Raw genomic sequence first — 25,992 nt, forward strand, 5'->3', positions numbered from 1 at the left:
GACGTGTGTGGGCTTCCCCGCTGCTTGTTTGGGGACAGGCGGCAATGAATCCTGAATGAGGGACCCGCTATCGTGACAGGAAGCAATGCCCCAGATGGAGTGCTGGAGCCAGGGCTTGGGAGGAGGGGGATTGTTTTTGCCAGAGACTACAAAACCAGAAGGAGAACAGGCACAATCATACGCTTGCCAATCTCAAAATCTGTAAGCAGAGAAGTGCCTGAGAACTTGGCATTCCGCGTCACCCCTCCTGCCATTCTCCTTGGATGGACATCCTGACCGTGGTGGGAAGTTTTAGCGTCAGTGCTGTTCATTCTCACTTGTTGGTTGGAACTGGGCCAGGGCTGCTCTTAACGGGAGCCCTCTAGTGAAGGATGATGATGATGATGACGGAGGTGAGGGGGAGGATGAAGATGACAGCTACCACTGTTGTCTGGCTTTGACATGCCAAACGCTGTGCTGAGTGCTTGACAGTCATCATTTCACTTCATCGTCACAGCGATGATATGGGGTAAAGTCTATCATTATCCTCATTTTTCATCTAGGACAGTGTGGCTCAGAGAGGTTAAGTGACTTGCCCGAGGTCACACAGCTAAGTGGAGACGCTGTGATTTGAACCCCAGAACCCTGCATTTTTACCACAATGAGTGGTGAGGGGCGATGTCAATCTAAACAGGCATGTTGCCATCTGACAAAATGGAGACTTTAGGAAGTTCCTGACTTTATGACACACACAAATAAATGGCTTCTATGGCATATCCTATTCTCCCTCCAATTCCCCTTACTTGGCATCAGACACCCTTTAGCGGGTAACACTGAAAATGATTTGCAACTTTCAGAGACACGGGGAGAAGGGAAGGAGCTGGGGAAAAAAAAAAAAAAAAGGAACAGTTTGCAAGAAGCCAAACTCTTGAGACAGATTTTCTAGGAAGATAGGCCGTTTATAGGGTAGCTCTCCAGACCAAAAACATTCTTCCTAATATAGCAAAAAATGCTGTAATTTTACTTCATTCTACGAAAACCTTATTAATAGATTCACTTTGAATTCAGAAGTATTCTGTTAAAAGTTTGATACTTCTGAGAAGCTAATAGTCATTCACACTTTAGTCATATATATTTAGTCACACACACACATGCACACACACGCACACACACAGATATACACACACAATCTCCATCCAGATGGCTATTCTCTTGCAACCTGAGAACTGCTGTTCAGAAGGACTAAAAAATTCCGACAGGGGTAGAAAGAGAGGTGGGTAATTTGAGGGTAAAGGGAGTTTCAAGAATTGAAACATGCCTGACTGGTGGATTGCTCTGGAGGGCTTGGACGAACAGAAGACATCAGCTATATGGAGAAGAAGGAAGAAGAAAAGTGCAGAAAGGGATACAGCAGAGCGCCAAAGACAAACTTGGACGATTTCAGAATTGCCCCATGGCAAGCTCTATATTCAGGAAAAGGAAAGAAAACTTTTATTTCTTCTTTTCTCTACTCATAGTAACTAAAGACCTTAGGCTAATGCAAATCTCTTTCTTATTTCCAAGCTTTTGAACATCCTGTTGCCTCTGCCCAGAGTACAATTCCTCAATCCTTCTATCCCCTATCATTTTTTAAAATTATGGTAAAATATACGTAACATAAAAATTGCCACCTTAACCATGTTACATGTAGTATTCAGTAGTGTGAAGCAGATTCACGTTATTGTGCAATCGATCTCCAGAACTCTTTTCTTGGAAAACAAATGCTGTACTAAGTAGCAACTCCCCATTCCAACAGGCCTGCCCTTATAAGCTTAGGGCACCTCTTGTAGGGCTTAGATGTAGGACACATATTTGCTCCTTTGATCTGCTTAATGACCTTAACAAAAAATTCTTGTATCTTTTTGTGCTTAAGACTCCCATTTGTTTTTAAGAAAATGGATACAACACTACTCTGAAAATATGTAATACTCCCTGGCATTGAGTTCAAAAAGCAATTTAAGACTCCTATTCATTGGGCAGACCTATAGATCTTTCACAACTTTTTGTCTTCTTTTTGGCCATTTGGTTTGAATGAATATTTTCAGGAAAAAGAATGACAGGATTCTAAAGAATTACATAGATGGCGGACTTTGGGGATTTGTGGACTTGAAGGTCAGTTTCCCCTATTTGCAAAGGACTTTGCAAATCAGGGATACAGGCAATACGTCATCTTACAGAGGCCTGAAGTCAAACTGAAGACATTATGAGGCTGTTAAACAGAAGACCATCCCCCAGCTAGTGAGTGCTCCTAGCCCTCCTCTGAGCATCCACATCTCACCGTTGTGATCTATATTCATTATAACATGTGCAATTACTCTCGTGAAGAAGTTCTTCAAAAAGAAGAACACTGATTCTTTTTATATAAATATTGTTTAATGGACCATTTGCTGGGACTGGTGATGAAAGTAAGAGAAAGTGATATGGTCTAACATTTTGATGGTTCTCTGCCAAAAAAAAAAAGTTTTATAAATCACCCTAACCCTTTATTTATAGACTCATTAAGATCTTGAAGAACTCCCCCTCTTTTTATTGGGGATATGATATGCACTAGGGGTATATCTAAGGATTCTTGAAATTCTCAGAATGTGTCCCTTCCAAGTAGCCAGAATCTGTGGTTCACTTAGTGTATAATATGCACAAGGGATCAGGGCCTTGTTCAAGCTGTGAGGTAGTGCTTAGTCCAAAGCATTTTAAGACTGGTATGGATTTTAAGATGTGTGTATGTGTATAAGCTTTGAGTACATGAATGTATTACCAGTTATATTTCTCAACCTATAATAAAGGTTACAGTATTATTTTTTCTTCTGTCAGAATGATCAAAAATTATAACTTTCATTCACTAATAATCCATTAATACTCTTTTCTGTTTCATCACTCCTCAGACATTTGTGCCATAAAGAAACAGGAGGCTTTTCTTTAGGCCTTTTATCCCTCCTAGCTTCTCCCTTGCTTCTTTCACACATCTTCCTGTGGCCTGTGGATTTTCATTTACTGTTGTTCTAATTCTCCACAATTCCTTACTTGGAAAATAACGAAGACACGAGCAATGGAACATACCCAATAGAAAGAATTAATGAGTCTGTTTTACAAAGCACATAGGATTGCTCATTCATTTATTCATTCAACAAACACTAATTGACCATCTACTAAAGCCATATACTGTGGAAGGCACATGAATACAGTTGAGAGACAAAGTCCATGACTTAGTGTCATCCACAAGAGTGAAGTATGGTGACAGCTACGAATGAGTGCAGACTCACTCAGCCTGGAGCTCGAGAAAGCTTTAGGAATGAGAGAACACTTAAACTGACTTTCTAAGGAGGTATGTAGGGAACTAGCCAAGTGGAGAAAAGGAAAGGATACTCCAGGGAAAGGGACCACATTAAGGTTGGAGAACATGATGACATAGAAGAAATGGAAGCGGCTTCTAAGGACGGGCCCCCAGGGCACAGGTAGGGAAGAGAGTGGGGAGAAATGCAGTTAGCTAGTGATGTGGTCGGGAGCCAGATCATGAAAAGTAACTGTAGCAACTAAGAAATTTATCCCAAAGATTGTGAGATTCTACTGACACAGGAATTGATATAACCAGATTTTTGTTTTAGAGAAATGACTTTTCCAACGATGTGAAAAATGGATCGAAGAGGCTAAGTCTAGAGGCTAGGAGACCAGATGTCTATACTCATCTGAGAGTGAGTGACCAAGAACAGAATCTTCTATAGAATTAAGATCACCACATGAACTGAAGTGTTTCTTGTTAATTCCCCTCTTCCTCACAGTCCTCTACCACAGGTATCCTTGTGAATCCTATGATGTATCCTGACGGGAGGGTTTCTCATGTAGTTGATATTTTGCTGCCACACAACTTGAATTTAAATTCCATCATCTAGCTTGCCTTCCATTTTGGGTTTGGTAAACTGCCATGTACCTTTGGACTGCTCCATAAAAAATAATTTATGAACTTTTAACAGACGTTTGTGTTCCCAAAGCTAAAGCCAAACCCCTGAGACTGAGCTAGACTTAGTCTAAGAAGACATAAGTAAGTAAAAGAACTGTTATCCCAACTTGGAAGAAAAATATTGCCCTTGCATTTACTAGGCATTTCCATATTTAAATTCGGACCAACTTCTGTCTTCTAGAGGACTCTATCTGGCTCCTTTAATAGCGCTCCCTGGGGTATGTCTTTAGCTTGGAGATTTTCTCAGGTCTTGAGTTAACTGTCTGATGTGCCCATCTCGCCCTCCTCTTCATCCAAGATTTAAAGTAAAAATGTGTAGCATAAACAAGGTCTTAAATCTTATCCCAAGAATTTGATAATGACAATACCAAAAAGCCATCTTGGGCCCTGGTTTCCTGCATTAAACAAGCAGATCAAGATTTATTATAACACGTTAAACACTCCATAGGTCATAGGCATCTTGAGTCATATCATATAAAATATTTTTAGATATCATTCTTAAGAAAAGGTCAGCAGGGCTATGTAAAGGGACCAGAATTATCTTCCTTTTATGGTAAGTTTATACTAGGAAGATTTTTTTTTTAATTAATCTGGAATTTGCCTTTGCATTTTCCATTTTTGACCACAAATACAAAACCACGAAGGTACAAAGCCTGACTTTTAGGACTCCTCCCACTGGCTTCTGCTAGGATCAGCAGGTCCATGTGCAAAACTTGTGAGAAGGCGAAAGTGCTTTCTGAGATCTGTTTGGCAGTGGAGCTCTCCCCTCTCCAATGAGGAACCACTGCAGATTACGGGGAAAGTGTCATGAGAGCACACTAGGGATCAAAGAGTAATCATGTCTCAGAAATGACATCTGTGGGAAACGGCCCTAAACATACTTAAAGAGGCTCCTGCCAGCACCTCCAAAAGCTACTGCGCTGGTAACCGCAGAATGTCTGATGTTCTTTCCTAAGCCCTAACACACAACCACGGAAGAGCCAGGTGGCCCGGGCTGCCTGATAAGATGACTTTTTGGTTTGGTCGCTATTCTGATACCAGATGTGGCCCACCAGAGCATCCCATACCGAGGGAACTAAGTATTATGAAACAATGGGAATAAATATGACTATATTTCACTTTTATCAAAACAATGAACATTGTCAACATAGGTTTAAATATAAGGAAATTTTAAGCCACCCCATTCCATGCTAGAATCAGACGCTCTTTGTTCTTTCCTGCTTTTGAGTGTCTGGTGAAGGATCCTATGATTTGAAGAAAGCAGAAGAGTTTGGGATGAGACCCCATCTGGTAAGGGTCATCTCTGAAACAGCCTGATTATCTGGTGGGAATGCTATCTCCTTGCTAAAAGCCTGTGGTTAGATTAATGCTAGCATTTGAAAATCTGCTCTGGCCTGATGGTGGGCCGCCAGAGGAGGAATGTGTTTTCTGTTTATCTCTTTAGCGGCAGCAGTGTTCATCACAGAAAGACTCTGAGCTCCCAGTTTCAAGCAGGTCTGGAAGCTGCGCGGTCTGTGGCCTGTGAATGTACACACCAGTTCAGAATGATGAGAAAGAGCCAGGCCCGGGTTCACAGCCAGTTGCCTGCACTGGGTGATGGGTCAGGCAGTTTCTCCAGCTTGATAACAAGGGTAGATCCTGCCACATTGTCTGGAGAGGAAGTCTTACCACCCCCATTGCTTTATCTCCCAGGAATGCGGTTTGAATTGTATCTCCTCCTTGACAGCGTGGACCTCAGTAAATTACCAGGGTCTTGACCCAAGAGATGGAGAAGTTCTAAGCGATTTTTTTCGTCTCCTATCTAAAACTGTGTTTACATTTCCTGAACTCTGGCTGACTGATTCATTCTCCTGGTGTTGCAAGAACTTTCTTTATGCATTAGAATTTATAAGTTTCATTTCTGAGAGACCCAAGCTTCCTTCCAAGCCACAGCGAAGTGAACCTCATCTCAACACAATTCTGCTGGGCTAGATGTGTCCAGAGGATGGATCATGGCCAAGCAGCTGTGATGTGGCAAGCTTAAGTGAGGCCAGTGAAGGGAGTGCAATGTGGAGAGAAAAACATTAGTTAGATACTAGGAAGATTCGGGTTCAGGTTCTAGTCTCATACTATCTCAAGGAATAGCCTTAAGCCAATCTCACGAAAGCACTCTCTGGGCCTCAGTTTCCCCAGCTGTTTCAAAAAAGAAATGTTCTAAATCTGTCTCCAAAAGCCATTTTCAAACAAGAAGAACAGAACAGCTGAGAAACAACAGAAAAGGAAAGGTCAGCCCACAAGGAATGAATAGAAACTCGGGTCAAAGAGACAAAGATGCCACGGGCTCTTCAAAGTAGCAAGCATAGAAATAACTTTTTGCCGGACACCCAGCCCACACTAGAGACTGACTAAAACCCTTGTCAGTGGGGCCATGTGCTTAGCTAAATCTGTTCCTCAAATAAACATTCCTTTATAAACATTAAATTCACTTTCTTGGGGATAAAAAGAAAAACAAAATAAATCCTATCCTTTCGCAGCATGGGGTTTGAGTCTTGGACTCAAAATCGCTCCTGAAAACCTCACTAGTTGTACAAGCTCGGGTAGGTTAGTTCACTTTTCAAGGCTCAGCTTCCACACCTGTGCAGAGCAGTGATCCAGCAGCCGTGGAGGAAAATCATGTAGATCTTGTCCGTGTCTGTGTGGCAGCTGCTTTGCGGTGAGCTCCACAATTTCCCTTAGTGCCCCCTCACCAGCGCTCCTTTGGCCTTTGCCTTTGTTTGCTTTATGTTTCCACTTCTCATGTTGCCCTTCCACATTATAAGGGAAAAGCGAAATCTCTGATCTCTCTCTCTCTGGAAGGCTGCAAAAGCATTTTCCTACTTCAGTGAAGTACGATCATACAAAATTTATGTTGAACAGTATCAGCAGATATTTTCCCATCAATATTTCCTTTTTAATTTCAGTTTTATCTGAATTTTAGTAGCACAAGGAACTTACTTTAGTTCTCTGAAAGAGCAACCAAAAGAAGAAAAATAGAAATCTGAGTATGAGTTCTCAACACGGTATTTAGCATGCTGTGTAGACAGTGCTTCTAGAGGGTACAGGTGTTGTTTGGTGAGTAAATACGAAGGTCATAGGTGTGTGTGTGTGTGTTTATAATCTTATATACATGAACTAGGTTTGTATGTATATAGTATATATAAAAATTGACTAGACCTAGATCTGACAACTTCGATCATTTTCTCTGATTTTCACCATAGCAAACACTGAATCCAGAACCTGTCTTCTCACGAATCTTCATGAAGCCTCACCTTTGACCCAAAAACCAGAGAACCAGGTACAGTACTGACTCTGAATGAGCATGAGACTGGGAGGCAGGAATTTGGGATTCTTGTGCCGGCTTGCTGTGTGACCCTGGGTGAGATTGTTCCTCTCTCTGGGCCTCATTTGCCTCATCAGTAAAATGAGACGAGTGGATTATAAAATCACATAGCTTCCTTGGAATATCTTAACACAACCTGGACTATTTTGTGTGGCTCTTATGTGCCTGAATGAGTTGAAAAAACCTTTCTCTGACTTCTGCAAAGTCAAAAAGGCAACAAGGAAACACAGAAATGCATCATCCACCAAGGCAGTAGGCCCTAAGACTTTGTACTAAAGGGCCCATTTTCCCCCCATCCATTTCTCATTCCTAATGGGGAAGGAAAAAGTAGCAATCAAGAAAAAAGGTAAGGATACTGTGAAGAAAGGAGAAAAATGCTCCATTTGGATGGGTCAGAAGTATCTATTAGTGTTTCAAGGATGTACCTTCACACATATTTATGTTTGTTGCTCCATTTTTGAGGTTGCAACTGTCTTCATACTCACTCTAGAGGGACAACTCAGGGGAATTCCTAAAACTGTGCCCAGGGTCTCCAAGAACCGAGGGAGAAGCAGCACAGCTCCAAGGCCTTCTCAGGTCTCTCCCTGCTGTGTGACAGCCTGGGGGAGGGGGGGGCATGATCTCCATTTCTCCCTTGTCCCCCCCTTCCTGCCAGAGCCTGGCTTTCTCCTCTTCCCTCACATTCATGAAAAAACAATAATAATAAAAATAGTTTTGTTTTCATGTGTGTGCCTAGCTGGGTTCTGAGGAAGGATCTGAACTCTCACTGTGAGAACCCCAGGCCTGGGTCAGGCCTCCGCTGAGGTAAAACACAGCTGAGCTGACCCTTCCTGCTGCTGAGGAACCACTGAACCAACCTCTGCATTTTGTTTTCTTTCTTTCTTTCTTTTTTTTTTTTTAACATGCCTGCTTTGAAGACAGCCTTTATAAGGGATCTAGAAGGTTTTCTTTTTTAAGAGAGTCTGCAACTAAGGAAAATATAACTATGCTATATTTTGCTAATTCCACAATTCCAAAGGCCTAGCGGAGGCCTCACGTACCCTAGTCACGCTCCAAACTCACCCAGTTCCAGAGGCCGCATTTCAGGAGGCCTAACATCACCTGCCATAAAAGGGTGGCTCAGTCACGTCAAAATGAAGCCCTAGACTGAATTATTAACCTCGCAGCCAGAAAGAGGAACACCAGACCGAGGGTCTTAAACTCTAATCCTGGGTTTCCCCTGTGAGGCGGCGGCCAACCGGCTTACTCCGAGAACTTCTTCGTGAAAGGAGGGCCCTTGCTCCCCCAAAGAACCGGTGGGTTTGTTCAAGTCCCAGCAGTCGTACCCCCTTTAGAAGTCGCCCCCCAAAGGAGAGCCGTTTGAGGGAAAGTCTAGGGAGCCCCACCGCCCCTAAACCCAGAGAAAATGGGGGTGGGGCTCCCAGGCCTCCCCCACCCCTGACTTCTTGAGGCCAACAGCCCTTTATTAGATTAATCACTGACTTCAATTTTAACTACTTCCTCAACCTACTCCATGTAAATGACTAATGTCATGTTTACTATAAAGCATCTGGAAAGGATTTAGAAACAAATCTCTGCCCAGCAGACTGCAGTCACGTACCTTGACCGGCCGCTGGCGAACCCAGTGGATTCCTTGCAGGGCTGCCCGCCCCGCTCTGAAGCAGGCTAGGATATCACACAAAATCGATCTTTATCAGCATCAGCGGTTTCTACTTTTCTTTCCTTTCCATTAATTCCCCACTCACCCACCCCCTCCCTCCCCTCCCTGGGGTCTGACCATATTAGGAGTTCGGGCCCATACAACAGTTGAAACTTTTTTTAGCGTTGCGCTAGCTGCGAGGAAAGCGGGGGAGAAACAAAAACAAAAACCCACCAGAAGTGGACTGTTCGGGTGTCACCATGCTTTCACAAGTCACAGAGCCAGATCCGGAGAACAAGTTCTGCGGGGCGGCGGCAGAGAAAGCCAGCCCGGACCAGGTTCGCGGATTCGGGCCCCGGGAGCGGAGGCTGCCCCGGGGTGCCCCCTAGCGGCTGAATGGGAAACTGCGGCGGCGCGCGCGCGGCGGAAGACAGCGGGAAGGACCCGGGCTCCCGCCTCCCACACGCGCGGTGGCCGACCCGGGCGACTGGCTCCCGAGGCGTCCCCTCCACACCTGCCCGAGGATCGGGGGCCTCGAGGCAAACCCGCCGAGAGAAATGGGAGTCGCCGCGACCTCGACAACTTCCTGGGAGTTGGAGGAGGGGGTCGAGTCGCCGAGCGAGGGCGGAGAAACTACAAGGGCAAAAAACGTGCAGATGAAAAGAGCAGTGAAAAGAGAAACAGGAGACAAGCAGACATGTTTCAACTCCAAGCTCCCATTTCCTCTTTCACACGCACTGCCTCCCCACTGTGAACAGAATCAAGTATTTATGAAGGCATTTTTTGCATATTAATAGCCGCATATGGAGCATTGCCAGTTCTCAAGTCCTCAAGGTAGGATGCCCTTTTTTTAATGCAGGTCCTCCAGGCTCCTCACGGAATCCGGGGGTCCTCCTTCACCTGCCTTTTCCTTTCTGCCCTGTGGCTCTTCCTCGGGCCTTTCATCTGATTAAGAGAAATTAGTCCCCGCACACCGGCAGCCACCGCCTCCTGCTCTTACCTCGGTGGCGGACATCAGTCGCTAGAGAAGCTTCTCCTCTTCCCCAGGGCCTCTCCCTGGCGAGGCTGCAGGTTGGGTGAGGTGACCGGCACCTAAAAAGAGTATTAAAATTGTAAATGAAAATTCCAGCAGGAAGTGTTAACGTATCTATGTTGTAGGGGCAGAAAGGCAAAACTTGGAAAAAAAAATAATAAAGTTTTTTTTTTTAATGCTGTTAACTGTGACAGCATGTCTGTCTATGTTCGACAAAGATAACATGCAGTTTTAAAAGAAAAACAGTGAGAACCAGTTAGAGAAGTAAGTAAAAGACATAAGCAATTTATATCAAAAATAATAGCCATAGGAAACAAGGATGGAAAAGTATTTATCCTGAGTGGCAGTTTGAATGCAGCTTGGGACAAACCGGAGATATCATTATCTCCAAAATGATATAAAATATCATTTTATATTTGAGGTGTATACCTCCTTCCACTTTTTTTAAATGGTAACCCCCAGGACTGCCTATGTTTTGGTGACACTGGTAAGCTTAATACACTCCTCGTGGGTTGTAATTTGGTTCAATCCAGTCATAAAGCAAACTGGCAATATAATTTGTGAAGCATGAAAAAAATATTCCCACTCGTTTGCTCAGTATTTCTGACTCCTCGGAATTTATCTTAAGGAAATAATTCAGCTGGAGAAAAAAAGTGAGTGAAGATGTCCACTGCAGCATTATCTATAATAAGGAAAAATTGAAAACACCCTAATAGTCCAACATCAGAGAAATGATTACCTTAATTATGACATCTCCCTCTCAGTGAGTGGTTTAATTCATTCATTAAAAAAATGATGCTTAAAAAAAAAAAATGATGCTTGTTCATACTAGAAACTGACTTAATGCTCACAGTTTCTCAGCCTCCACACCACCAACGTTTTGTACCAGATACTCTGTCGCTGGGAGCTTTCCCATGTGTTGTAGGATGTTGAACAGTATCCCAAGCCTTTTACCCAGTAGATGCCAGTAACGGAGCCCCACAGTTGTGACCATAAAAAGTGTCTCCAGACCTTGCCAAATGTCCCCTGAGGGGAAAAATCACCACCCCGCCCAGTGGAGAATTACCGATCACATTTTAAAAGTGGAAATCGAAGCAATGTTCACTAGAACTAATTGCAGCTATGGGAAAAATAATAAATGTATCTATGAGGAAAAGACTGGCAAAAAAAAAAAAATGCAAAAAAGTGCAATCATGCTCATTTGAAATTAAGGCTGTGTTGAGGTGAGGTTTTGGTTTTGGTTTGTCTTCTTGTTTTTCACTGCTTTTCTTTCTTTCTTTCTTTTTTTTCTTTTTCCAAAATTCTCCCTGTAAGAAGGAAAATGAATGAAGCGGAAAACTGGTTTTATTCAAATCTGGCTTAAAGTGCTCTAGGAGTCAGAGTAAACAAGTATACAGCAAGCTGAACAAGACTGTAGTGCCGTTATTCTTTAACTACTGTTAATTAAAATTATTGGGATAGGGGCACCAGAATTCTCCTTTGAAAGATCTCAACCCCTTGTCAGTATTTTATCCCTCTGACCCTAGGCTTCAAGGGACAGTGAATTTGCCTCTTTTTCGGAAAAGTTTGATTCTCAAATGATGAAACTCTTATGCACTCAGATCCATCCATGTAAGCTGGGAGCAAGAAGGGTCCTTAGGCCACTGGTTTATGGAGCTGTCAGGGCAGAGAGCTTGTCAGTAAAGAGTATCAAAGTACATGCTCCAACCTTAATTAGATTTCCCAAGAATCACTGCATCTCTTTGTTTAAAACAAGAAAGAAACTATCTCACCACTTTTCACGTTGTCTATTTTCTCCCTTTGTTAAGGAAAGCAAACATCCTTTCTCACATGCTTTATCTTGGGTTTTGTTTTGCTGCTTTGTGGGGATTAGAACTTCGACAGTGTCCTAAAAATCCTGTTAAACTGGAATTATGTCCCTTTTTCCCATCTCACAAAGCCACTTCTATTTCAACCTATATTATCTCTTAAGTTGAGGTTTCTTGAGTTTTTAAGAGTATGAATTTGTGTTTGATCTTAGGTGTCCTAAATTTACCTCTTTGGGATTTCAAAGAGTAGCCTGTAATTCTAGCACACTAGGATTTAAGTTGAATAAACCTATGTTTACCCCATCTGTTTCCTTGGTGGTTTCACAGATGGTGTTCAGATCCCCTTTCAGCCTTCCTCTTGCAGGACAAAAAACAACAGCATACACACAAAAACCCACCTGTAGACACACTAAGTTTTTGTAAAAAAGGGTACAAAGGTAACCTTTTGTTTCAGTGTCCTTCTGAAGCATATCCTGCCTTCTGTTGAATTTTTTGGCAGTTATCTGAAAGAACAAGCTACCGGTCTTTAAAGACAGACCCCCACCCCCACCCCCAGACACCGCCACCCCGCCTCCCATTTTGCCTGACTCATCTTTGTATCCCTTGTATTTAGCACAGTTCCTGGCACATGGTAGCTACTGAAAAAAAAAATGGACACATTAATCTCTAGTTGACATTAAGGACCATGTTCTGGGTAGAAAAGCTATAATCCTCCGAATAGGATTTGGAAATTGCACTTGCTTTATTTCCAGTGATAACGATATGAAGTTCAGCTGACATTTCTGTAACAGCTCACACAATCTCCAGGTACTTCCTGCTATTGGTTGGCACGATTTGGTATTTCACTCTCTGGGTCATGTGCAGATCGGAAATGTCCCTAGGCATCCTTCTTGAAGATCTTTTTGAGGCTGATAAGTAAGATTGGGCTTATGATTGATTCCTAAGAGAATTAACTGTCTGCATCTCCCCAGCCAGAGAAATAGGCTTTACTCTCCCACCTTTTGCTTCTCATTTCCAAAGGCAAGTTACGGCATTTCCCCAGGTTCCATGCTGGTCCCCTCCCCGCTCTCCCTCTCTTCCCTCCTCCCCTTTCTCCCTCCTGGCTTTGTAAATAATTTTGGTCATCGAGCTGGATACAAAGGTTTTTTGAAGATATAAGCAGACTTCAACTTCTGGTTCACCCTCACCCACAGGACTATTTTGTCAGCCCAAAACTCCACTGACAATTTAAGGATAATTTACTAAGAGGGGTTTGTTTTTAATTATAAAACCAAGGCTTTCATTTTTGGAATTTTCACTCTAACTATCATTAATTCTAGGAGGTCTGTGTTTATTGATCTGTTGGCTGCTGGTTCCAACCAGGCACATGATTGGTGCCTAGTTGATTTCTTTCCTATTTTCCCCTTTTATTAGGGAAAATTTCAAACACATGCAAAAGTAAAGAGAATAATATAATAAACCTCCATTTTATAATAAGTATCAGCAATTCTCTCCCCATCATCTTGAGAGGGTATTTTTAGATAATAGTATCAGCCGATGTTGTTGAGGTTTACTATGTGCAGCACTGATTATTTCCCTCAATCCTTATGATATCCCTGTGAAGTAGGCACAGTATTATCTCCGTTTTACAGATGTGGAAACCGATGTCACGACAGAGTCCCATCCAGCCTGTGACCTGCACTTGTAAAGAGATCTGCTGGTCTGGGAACCCCACAAAGCTGCGTTCGGTCCCAGCTTCCTCCCAACTGGCTGTGTGGTTTCACACAGGTTATTTACCCTCTCTGAGGCCCAATTTCTTCATCTGTGAGAGACAATAATATGTCCCTCATGGGGGTCATGACAAGAATCAGATGAAACAACATATGCAAAGGGATTAGCACAGTGTTGGTCACTAAGCCATCCCAATAAATTACAACAGTATTCTGTTCCCTTGCTCTCTGCCTGGAAGCCATTATAAAACAGAACGCGGCGCGTGTATACAATCGGAAAGGTCAGATGTGGAAAAGGAAAAGCTTGAAAAGCAGGAATAATTTCAAGGATTGTGAGCCAGTCTACTTACTACTGTCCCCCTCCCCCACTCTACCCTGCCCCCACGCCCCACTGTCCCCCCCCAACCAAATATTCCCCATGTCGTCTGGATTTTCACTGCTCACATTTCTACCTACTAGAGATTCCTTTGGGTTTCTCATAGCTCGTTGTGAATTTTTCTTTTAATTGTTTTCTGTCCTGTACCTAGGGAAGCACGGTTGAAGGGTTGAGGGCCTGGAATGGCAGGGGTTGGGGGGGGCAGAGGATTTTGGAGTCTGGAGCAATGTATCCGGCCCCCTGCCTGATACAGTGCCCCCCTCCCCTCATCCCCTCTCCCTCCCACCCAGCACCGGGCTGCCCAAGAAAACTGAGAGGTCAGAGGACAGGAGGGCCCAAAGGGAAGGAACGGGGCGGGAAAGAAAGGGAAACGAGATCTTTGTTTCTCTCCTTCCAGCTCTCTTGGCTGTCCCAGCACTGCCAGGGCTAGTTCAACTTTTCAGTCCAGCTAAATTATGGGTTAGATAAACTTTTATGGGCCAGTGTGGGAATCAAAGCAACATGGGTATCATTTCTTTTTCTAGTGAAAATGGACTGATTTTAAGTGACCTTTTACAGTGCAGTCAGTTGGCAAGTTGAGATTCTGGGTCTCTCGGTGGGCTGTCAGATTGGAAAAGTCACACCAGACTCAGCAAGAACAAGAAAGTTACAGAGTTTGGGGTTAAAGTGTTGGGTTAGAAGGAGGTAGGGACTCGTTCAGATTTCCTACCCTGTACCTCTCATCTCTCTCATCTCCTCTCCTGGTCTAAAATAGGATGCGTCATCTCTAAACACAGGCACAGTTCCAGCCTGAAGACAGCCAGACACCCCCTCACAGAAAAAGCTAGTTTCTACCTCCCCTGGGGCAGAAGAGATCACTATTTTGGCTTAAAATTTTTCTCCTCCAGCTCCTGCTAAGCCAGATAAACAACGATTCTGTTGTGTCAACAAAGCACTTAATTAAACTGAAGACAATATCAATTAGAACTCATGAATAAGATTTACTCCCAGTTAGTAGAAGTCCGCGGAATGAAGGTGTCCTGGGTTTCATTATTCAAATGCTCCCTGAGGGGAAGAGTGCAGCTGGTTGGCCAGGGCCCTTGGATAGGTAGGGAAACTGAGGCACAAAAAGCTTAATGACATGGCGAGAGTCCCCAGATGAGTCTCTCATAAAAGCTAGGACTGGAGATTGCCGTGGTTTTCTTCCTAATCTAAGTTCGCTAGCTATTGGGGCTAATTTGCTAAACACTCAGGAGAATGTGAAATCTCCTTTGGTAGAGTTGCGGCATAAAAAAGTGTTTGGAAACCAAAATTTGTGCCAAGGCAGGAAATAAGGCTCTTCTGGCTTCCAACCAAACTGTCTGTTTGCCAGGCCTCCTTGCAGAGCCCCTCCCAAAACCGTCCACTCACCCCATCTCACCAGGACCAAATTGCCTTTAGAACACAAAATGTGAGCCAGGATGTCAGGTGGCCAGGATGAACAGGTGACAGGCACATGGACCACTGGGCACAGTGGTGGTGAATGGAACCATACCATGGTTTGGGGTCCTTTCTCCTCAGAAAGAGGCCGGGCAGGCAGACCAGGTTATTGACTTGAGAGCCTGGTGTTCTCTCTGGCCTCCTAAAGACTAGAGGTCTTCTGCTCCTCCAGGCCGAGGAAACCTAGACAGAGACAAGGTCTAAGACGGGGACCAACCGCTGGCTGGGGTCACTGACCCTGCACAGGCTGGGTCCGCTCCCAGTTACCCTGAGTTGACGGTGTCTACAAAGCCTGTGGCCCGCTCAGATCGCTCCCCAAGCTGCCCAGTCATAGGGAGCCCCGCAGGACTCCATTCCCCTCTCAGTTCCCACTGTGTCCTCATTCCTACCGCCCACTTTTAGTTCCACCATCAAGAAATAACAGGGCCTGAGAAGGCCAAGTGCTGGGGAACTGGCCAGACCCTTCAGCCCAGGGCTCCCTGGTTGGAGTGGCTCTTTCCAGGATTTGGTCCCCACCCACCCAGCAGGGAGCATGGTGAGGGGGCAGCTGAGAATCCTAGCCCTCCTCACCCCTCCCCACCCCCAGGGACTAAATCTCTCAGATCTGTCCATCCCCGCTGGGATTCAGAGTTCCCCCAACCCCCAGGAGAGTGGAGGGACAGACTCTCAGCCAAGGAGGGGGGCCTGGTGGTCCAAAGGAGAGACTGGCTCTTTTCCTTTTGTTTGCTCACAGGAGGGGACAAATGCCCTGTGTGCATAGAGGTTTGATGTGACAACTTGATAGACCACATGAGGGTTTCAGCAAAGGCCTCCCGACCCTGCTCTCCATGCATTAAGATAATGATGGGGTGTGTGCCCCAGCACATTTCAGATCTTGGCTACAAAGGCCCTCCTTCCTTCTGTTTTCTTCCTCAGGCTCAGCTTGCACACAGGTTCCCAGAGACTCTTGGCAGCTTTCTCTCAGGCAGAATGAAGTTGTGAGCTGCGTGGGAGGCAGTTAGCGAGAATGTTGCAGCCTCCTTAATGAGGGACAATAGCTCTTCTTGGAGCCATTAAGCTGCAGCTATGGAGATGGGGAACCCCAATTAGAAAGGAGTGGGAGAAGTAAAGAGGAGGGTCTGAGAGATGCCTGCGGGACAGATTGTATCTTTGGTGGCTCTGTGGGACCCATGGGTGGAGCTCTGGCTGACTGAGTTTAGAATCTGCTTTCCTTCTCCAGGTAAGACCTTCCAATGGCTGTAGAGCCAACCCATTGTGAAGGGTGCTGACCCTTCTCAATACACGAGCGGAAAGGAGAAGCCAAACTTAACCAGAGAGCAGGGCTTTTCTATAAGTTTGTGGCTCAGATAGTATAGGAGTAAGAACGGAAATGGTATTTATTTAATGGACATCCTCTGTAAGTTTTACTGCATTACGTATGTGTGCGTATGGATATCCAAATCATAGCCCATAGCTCTCTTTTGTTCTGGCTCTCAGCTCAATCACATTATGTGTACAGCAAGATAATAATCCTGGATTTTCCATGGCTCTCTCTGTCAGAGTATAAGATTAGCTCTTGAATTCTTAACAGCCATCTCCTTTTAAATGTCAGATAACTTTTTAAATGCCAAGTACTTACGCAACACCTTCTGTGCAATTCAAATCAGCTTTACCAAATTAACTCATTAATCTTTATTGTTTCATTTGCCGAAGAGAAAGGCTTCCAGGTGTTTTTAGCACAACATGAAAATATTAGTTACAGTACAGTATAGGTGGGTTTTGATTTTCTGCTAAGTAGTTCACCCTTCCCTGGGTTTTGTAATCATTCCCACTGAAGCCTACACACACACACACAAAAGATAGAAAAAAGCTTCAGGCATCTCTGCTTTCTACTAATCCCCCCATTTTCCTTCCCTTCTGTCTATCCTTATGCTTCTTTTCCTTATCCTTCTGCAACTTCAGATACTTGACTCCTGTTTACTATTTATTCTGTTCTCTTTGCTCTCAAAATAGCCCAAGAGGTGCTCTCCCACCTAGAAAACAGAAGCGTTCCTCGCAGGATCAGGGATGGAGCCCAGAGGGCTGGTCAGAACAGGCCTAGGAATCAGGAATTCCACTTTCCTTTACAGAGGACCCCTGCACCGTTTTACCTCTGAATAATTAGAGATAGGCTACCATGACGGCTAAGCATAGAGCCTTCCTGGGTTGAGTCCTTCTTGTCACCCAGCTCTCTGCTCCAGTCATCTCCAAACGTCTTCCCTCATCACCCAAAGGCAAATCCCACCCCTCCCTATCCTATCTCATTTCATTGTCTTCATACACTTACTATCTAAAATCATCCTGCTTCTGTGGTGTCTGTTTGTCTGACACATACAATATCACTGAATAAATAACAGCTTAATTGCATAAATGAAAACCCATCCCAACACATGGCTTTCTTGCTGGGTTTCAACTTTCTGACTTTTTTCTCCTCTTCTCACCACCTCCCAGAATCCTCTTTATATATTTAGTCTTTTCTTTCCTCTCATCTCCTATGCCCCCTTTCACTGTCATTTATTTGTTAGAACATTCTAACAAATAAATGTGTAATAAGCAAAAACACTTCTTCGCATTCCAGGGACTATAGAACCTTCATGAAGACATTCCATCAAGCTAAAATTCATGGCCCCTAAAGTTAAGGAGATGAACCATACAGTCAAAAGAATTGTTTTCTCAAAAGATTTATAGGCCAGGGGGCACCTGGGTAGTTCAGTTGGTTAAGTGTCAGACTCTTGATCTCAGCCCAGGTCTTGATCTCAGGGTCGTGAGTTCAAGCCCCATGTGGGGCTCCACGCTGGGTATGGAGCATACTTAAGAAAAACAAAACAAAACAAAAAAAAGATTTACAGGTCAGATGATTTGGAGAGATTTTCCCAAGGCCTCTCAACTCCCACATCAGGAGTTAAAGTAATTCTAGCCATTGGAACTGGCTGTGACTATGCTTTTGTCCCCTGGGCTAACACAAAATCTTCTTGAAGGTAATGGAGAACTTTCCCTCAAATCAGTATCGCCTGATTATCGCACCCAGTGATTTCATGCGTGATTCTGGAAGCTAGGAAGCTTCAAAATTTTTGTCTGATTCTAGCTTAGACCAAATGTTTTCATTTGTTCTAGAAACAGGGAGGGGCTCTCTCACTCCGAGGAGCTAATCAGATGTATGAGTGAGATGACAAAAAATTGGATATGTATTTGTCCAGAAAAGTCTTTATCTCTAGCCACATTTCAAAACAAAGGAAATGGGCGGAGGTGTTCATCAAAATGATGGCTCTTTGTGGGGACCCAACTGCTAATTCATCATTAATACTTTAAAATAAATGTTATAGGAGGGGGAGTTTATAATGGCCCAGAGAGACATCTGAGATCTAAAAAATATGGAAATGATCAAATCCACACCCACGGTGATCTCATGGCATACCAGTGACCCCAGCAAATCAGCCCTGAAAAATAACAGATAACTTTCCTCTTTGGGACTGAGGAGCCGATGCTATGCGGAGGACAGGCTCTGGAGGTCAGCCCGTACTTCGGGGCAGGTCGTCTTCACTGGCCTTCCCCACAGTAACCGAATCCGGCATAACACAAAGCTTGCCCCAGCGTGATTGTTACTCTTTTGTTCTGCAAATACCTGTCAAGGGTGTTTCCGGACGCAGTGCCTCAGAACAGCACAGTCCCGGGTCCTGCCCTCATGGAGCTTACCGTGGGCAGGGAGGCGAGTCAGCCGTCCTGCAGGGCCGTCATTGGGGACCACAGGGGATGTGCTCCGTACTCTGGGTGTTATGAAAGGCCCGGATGAGCCAGGCCTGAAGACGGAGGAGGAGTTAGAAGGGAGGCATGTGTTCCGTGAAAGGGAAGGCTCCAGGAACTAAAAGGTCAGTGTTGGCGGCAGCTCTTTGCACTTGCTGTTCCCACAGTGAGGTAAACCGTTCCTGCAGAGAGCCCCGCAGAACCTGCCCTGGCCTTCTTCAGAGCTTTGCGCAAACGTAATTTTTTTTTTTTTTTAAGATTTTATTTATTTGAGAGAGAGAACGTTAAGTAGGCAAAGGGGCAGGCAGAGGGAAAGGGAGAAGCAGGCTCTCCACTGAGCAGAGAGAGCTGGATGCGGGACTCCATGCCAGGACCCCAGGATCACGCCCCGAGCCAATGGCAGATGCTTAACTGACTGAGCCACCCGGGTGCCCCTCAAGCATCAGCTTCTTACAGGACCCTCTCTGGGTGCTTAAAACTGCAGCCTCAACTGCCATCCCCCACTCCTCCTTACTCCCCTCTCTGTTGTATTTTTCTTCATATCACAAATCACTGGCAGATATAACTGGTGTTTCCCTTGCTGCTTATCTCCTCCCTCCCAGTGGAAGGTCTGTGCCGTTTTCACAAGGGTGGAGACTTCTCTCTGCTTCTTGCGCGTCGTCTCTGCGCTGCGGGGCATAGGAAAGGCACTCAACAAATATTAGTTGAATGACAGAATGAGGCAGGAGAGATGGTCCAGGGCCATCTCTTACCAAGCAGAAAGGGTCTTCTGAGTGGGTTGGCCTTCATGCTGAGGGCAAAGGCTTTTTAATGTTGTAAGCAGAGGAGAAGACTGGTATGGTCCGCTTTGTGTCTTGGAAGGATCACCCAGCTTGCAGTATGGAGCATGGCCTGGAAAGCAACTTCAGATCGCACTTCCGCTGTGCTCTGAATCTTGACATCATTTGCCTCTCTTGGTAACAGGCGTGAGCGCAGCCCAAGAAATTAAAGAGGCCCCAAGGGCCTCCCATTCTCCCTTCCCTCTTGGCTACATGCATTCAAATCGCTCTTCCTATCAGCTACATTTCAAGCTTGCAAATAGACTGGAATCTTGCTATAATCTTATCTACAAGGTGGAGTTGATAACCTTTTGTGGAAACCACTCCGGCATTGAAGAGATCTCATTAAGAAAGGAGCCTGGGGCAGACGGTGATTTCAGCTCTGCCATTTACCAGCCGTAACTCACAGAGCCTCTAGTGCCTCATCTGGAAAATGGGAATAATAAGAACAGGGTTGTTGTGAGACCAAATAAAACAACTACAACCCCAGAACACAGGAAGATCCTTTTTGCCCCTTTCCCATTACACTGACCCCACCTACGAATTAATAACCAGTCTTGGATTATCCTCTATACATCTGGGTCCCCTGTGGCTTCGATGGCAAAAATAGGTGTTATGACTAGTGTTCCAACGATGAAAAATTACTTTCTATAAATATTTGGGGATTTAGACTAGCTCTTGTCGCACTGTATATCATTCCTATGAAAGTTGGGCTTTCTGCTTCTCTTCACAGGGAGCCCAGCAGTCCTTGGAGGCAGCAGCTCAGAAGACAGGAGAGCCTCAAAGTTGTATAAATAAAGGGCTGATATGTTCAAACAGAAAAGAATTTTACACGCGCAAGCTGCACATCGACATGACGCCGTTCCTGAAGGTGATCTCACACTGAGAAGACGAGGGGTTTTAGAGACATGTACACAGGCATTCCAGTTAATACATTTCTGCATGGTACAAAAACAGCTTCAGAAGTCCCTCAGAGTTCCTGCTTTATCAGAAGGGACAGAAAATAGGCAGTTTGTAGCGGATGAAGGAAGAACAAATTAGGGCAGTGATCACAGCCAGCCATCGGGGACAAATCAGTTGGGTGTCTGGTTTGGGTGGTGGGGGACAGAGAAAAGAGAGGAGAAAGGACAACCTTGAACTACCTCATAAAACAAGCAAATACAATTCCTTCTTTTCTTGACGGTAGCTAAAATAATTGTTACTCTTTTATCACCGTAACTGAGTGGAGCTGGTGTTCCGACGGGAGGAGAAGACTGATTCTGGGTAACTATTTACAAGTCAACTGTGTCTCTTCTTTGAATATCTGAACTTCTTTTCTGTTCTCTAAGGGTTCATTATTCTCCTAAGCTCAGCTTCAAATCTAGTTAAGGGTCCTGAGCGTTCCTGTGGGGGGATGTCATTTGTCCACCCCTGCAATAGTCTCTCCTGTCCCCAGCAGGTGACACGGGGCCTGGCACTGGAAGGCGCTCACTGATGGCCCCATAAATGGGCCCCCTCCTAACCCAACAGCGCTCTGGCATGGGGTCCTCTTCTCACCCATTCTTTGCCCCCTAAAAGCTGAACGAACTGGAAATAAGTGATTGGGGAGTAAAAGAAAACTAATCAGGACTCAAGCAGGCAAGGCTTGGCGTGGAAGGATCTCCTATCCTTTGTACAACCCTGTTAGAGCAACGACCCAGGCCCTACATAAGGAATGACTAGGAGAGACACCTGGGTGGCTCAGTTGGGTAAGAGTCTGCCTTTGGCTTGGGCCATGATCCCAGGGTCCTGGGACTGAGTCTCACATTGGACTTCCGGCTCCCTCTGTCTGCTGCTCCCTCTCCATGTGCTCCCTCCCCCTCTCTCTCTCTCCTTGTCAAATAAATAAATAAGATCTATCAAAAAATATTTTTTTTAAATAAGATATATTTTTTTAAAAAGAAGTGACCAGGAAAGAGAGAAACAGAGGAGAAGAAACCAGATCCCTGCAGGTCCGTGATGGTGGCATTAGCTAATGCTGTAAAGGTCAGAGGCTCGGGAGGTCATGAGGGTCACTCCCTCACCTCAGTGAATCCCGAGTTCTCAGGTTACATCTTCTCTAGGCCACTCCAGTCCCAGCCCAGCAGTGTGGGGCTTCCATGAAGAGTCCTGTGTCTTTCCCCAGTCTGTCTCACTCCATGGCTGGGCTCTGCATTCCTCGGTTTCCTTTTGGTTAGGGTCTCTCCCCATGTAACAAGATGGTCGCTGACTTCTCTTTTCTAGATCATTCTGGTACTGAATCTCATTGCCCCAACTTGGGTCACATCCCCATGCCCCCAAGAATCAGTCTGGTCAGGAAATTGAAATACACTAATTGGCCCAGTCCAAAGTCACAGGCACCAAGAATGGGGAGGGGAGGAATGTCTCAAAAAGGAAAAAGAGGATCCTTATAACCCTAATAAGAGAGAATGATTCTGGACAGGAAAAAAAAAAAAATTTTTTTTTTTTTTTTTTGCTACAAATATTCAAAACAATGAGTTTAATTCATTACATATTATATTGGTTTGCCAGGGCCACCAAACAAAGTTCCACAGACTGGGTGGCATAATAGAAATTTATTTCCTCACAATTCTGGAAGCCAGAAGTCTGAGATCTAGGTGTTGGAAGGGTTGGTTTCTCCTGAGGCCTTTCTCCTTGGCTTGTAGATAGTCATCTGCTCCCTTCGTCTTCACATGGTCTTCCCTCTGCACAAGTCTGTGTCCTAATCACCTCCTCTTGTGAGACACCAGTCACGTTGGATTAGACCCCAAGCCAATCATGAACTCACTTTAAGTTTTTAAAGACCATACCTCCGAGGACAGTCACATTCTGAGGTACTCGTGGTGGGCTTCAATATATTAATTTTGGAGGAATACCGTTCACTCTAAAATACTTATACTAATGAAACAATCCTTTTTTTCTTAGCATCCGCCGAGTTCTCCCCTTAGGCCCGTAGAATTATGGGTAGTACTTCCTGTTGGTGTCATCAACATCATCACTACTCACTCGTTGAATGTGTCTGGCCCTTTCTGGGCATTTGGAATACATCAGCAAACAAAAGAGACCAGGATCCTTGTCCTGCCCTAGGCAACATGTATAGTATGTCCAAAGGTGATAATTACTATGGAAATGAGATAGATATATTTATGGAGCATCTAGAAACTGCAGAATTCAGAGTGTAGAATTTTACAATAATTTTTTTGTGTGTTTAGTGTCCACACTGCTTTCGAGTTATGCTTTCTGTTCAGCAGTGTTGGCACCGTGTTTCAGAGGGAAAGGCATTGTCATCCCGAAGGCCCACTTTCCAGTCCACTCTTTCCAAGGCTCAAAGAAACTGTAACTCAGCCTGCTTGTGCAGGGGACTCGCAGAGCACACAAGAGGCTTTCTGCCTCCCAGGCTGTCCTTCCCCAAAAGATCACACCTTTTCTTGGGAATGTTCAGTGTTAAAAACTCTCCTTCAGTAAACGTTCCCCTTCTTGGCATGGTAGCTCCTGGATTCTTAGGAAATCCTTAAGTATTGCAGGAAAGGACAGATCTCAGATCTTGTGTAGAAAAGGATGGTGAACTCAAACAGAGAAAGTCCTGTCCTCAGCATCTGGAGCTTAACAGAAACCAGCTCATTCTACACATGTCATTTGTACATTTCCTGCCTATCCACAGGGCATTTCATTCATTTTTCTTCTTCCCTGGTGCGTGTAGGAAGCACTGAACATTTCAGGGTTTGAGAGTAAGAGATAAAAATATTGAGGCAGAAAAGGGGAATGGAAAGAGATGCAAATAATCATAATTGCTAACATTACCGAGCACTTATTCTATGCCAGACTCTGTTCTGATGCAAGAACTCATTTAATGCACAAAACGAACCCGAGAAATAGGTAACATTATCCCATTTGACAGATGACAAATCTAAGGCATTGAGAGGTTAAGCAACTCCCCAAATGTCCTACAGTTAGTAAATGACAGACACAAACACAGCCCAGCTCCAGAGCCCATGTTTTCAACCATCTTCCAGAAAGCCTCACTGCAAACCCCAAATGAGTGACCTTGTAACACTTCTGGGACTGTGCTTCTTCCTCTTCAGTAAAATGGAAATAGTAATACTGGGAAGCCCATAGTTGTCCCTCAACAGTGAGGCAAGAATTACATGAAATAATCATCTTGGAAGAATGTCCACACCTACAAAAGATTCAACTCATAAAGGAGAAAAAAAAAACCCGAACATTTGTTGATTCCCACTTAGGACCAGGTGCATATTAGAACTTTATTTAATTTTCCCACCCCCTTCCTGGTGAGTGTGTGGATCTCCACTGTGCAGACGAGGAACTGGGGCTGGTAAAATGAGCCAGTGACTGGTGACGTGTGGCCAGCAGAGGGCGCTAGGAGCTAAAGCCACAAAACCCACAATACTTGATCTTGACAAGGTCAGTCTGCTCTTCTGTGAAGAACTCAATGGTACATCTTTGTTTAAACTTTAGAACCTAGGAGAGGAGCAGAGAATTAATAATATACTTAAATCTTAATAACACAAGATACCTTATGATTTTCATAAATTGGTTTTCATTATTAAAGAAAATGTGCGGGATCTTTATAATACACAAGAAAAGTTGTACTACCTTGAGGTTGAAACTCTTAAATAAGATACTGAATTTCTTTCTTCCCTTTTTTTTTTTTTTAAGATTTTATTTACTGGGGCGCCTGAGTGGCGCCTGCCTTCAGCTCAGGTCATGGTCTCAGGGTCCTGGGATCAAGCCCCACATCAGGCTCTCTGCTCAGCAGGGAGCCTGCTTCCCCCTCTCTCTCTGCCTGCGTCTCTGCCTCCTGGTGATCTCTGTCCGTCAAATAAATAAAATTTTTTTAAAAAGGATTTACTTACGGGTCAGAGAGAGAACAGAAGCAAGGAGAGGGGCAGGCAGAGCAGGCAGAGGGAGAAGCAGACTCCCCACTGACCACGGAGCCCAATGCAGGACTCGATCCCAGCACCCTGGGCCTATGACCTGAGCTGAAGACTTACATTCAAGGCCTGAGCCACCCAGGCATCCCTCTTTTTTTTTTTTTTTTTTTAAGATTTCCTTTATTTATTTAATTTATTTTGAGAGCAAGAGAAAGGGCAAGCACAAGCAGAGGCAGAAGGAGAGGGAGAAGCAGACTCCCTGCCTAGCAGGAGCCCGATGTGGGACTGGATCCCCGCACCTTGGGATTGCAACCCAAGCTGAAGGCGGACACTTACCAGAATAAGCCCCCGCAGGCGCCCTTGGATAGATTTGCTTCCGTAATTAAGGAGCTGTTGAAATTAGTCATTTCGATGCGTGTACTGTGGTATGTTCCACAGAATTTCCAAATGTATTTTCCTAAACAAGCCTTTCAGGAAGAAACCGGTACAGTATTTCTTACTACTCCCATTTCCCAGATGGAGAGAGTGAAGGGCAGAGGAGGTCGTGTGGCTGGCTGCTGGCTCACCGGCTCCCCACTCTGGCTCCGGCGTCCCACGCTCCTCCATTCTCCCGGAGCTCTCAGGAAAGCCTGCACCCGGCCTAGAAGTCCCACGCGCGGAGGGTGCGCTGCACACAGAGCTATGGGCAAGAGTAGCAGAAGGTTCTCCAGCCAGAGAGAACAGCAGGCCACCTGGCCCGGCCCCGTCCGCTGAGGAAACTGAGGCTTGGGGGTTACGGCAGCGCATGCTCTGTAAGGAGGAAGTGTCGGAGCAGGGCCTCGGGGCAGTGTGACCGCAGGACCCGCACCCCAGCCACTGGGGCAGCTGCGTCTCTGGTCTGGGTTCGATGCTGCGCTTTGGGCTTACGAAGCGTTTGTTCCTGTCCCCACCCTGCCGCCGGGGCTCGTTCTAAACACAGCTCAGCCCTCTCACGGGTTTGCTTGAAGTTTCTTAACCACGTCCGCATGGGCCTTCTGGTTAAATCCTGGCATCAAAGATGTATTTCTTTTACAAATAGAAAAATAGAACAAATCCATTTTTTTTTTTTTTTTTTTTTTTTTTAAAAACTCCATCCTGCAGCCTGCAAGGTCTGGCCCGTATCTCATTCAGCGGTCCACGCTTGGCCGCCAGCC

The 25,992-nt window shown here is 44.9% G+C and overlaps 1 protein-coding gene across 1 annotated transcript in view; it reads left to right on the plus strand.

Moving 5' to 3' along the window:
- KIAA2012 (KIAA2012 ortholog) overlaps positions 1-25,992 on the plus strand; it is a 102,903-nt gene that overhangs the window by 45,063 nt on the left and 31,848 nt on the right. The window contains 2 exon segments of the mRNA XM_046019424.1: positions 7,210-7,286; positions 20,665-20,802. Of these exon segments, the coding sequence (XP_045875380.1) occupies positions 7,210-7,286; positions 20,665-20,802 (215 nt within the window).

Source organism: Meles meles, chromosome 9, assembly GCF_922984935.1.
Source record: "Meles meles chromosome 9, mMelMel3.1 paternal haplotype, whole genome shotgun sequence".
Lineage (NCBI taxonomy): Eukaryota > Metazoa > Chordata > Mammalia > Carnivora > Mustelidae > Meles > Meles meles.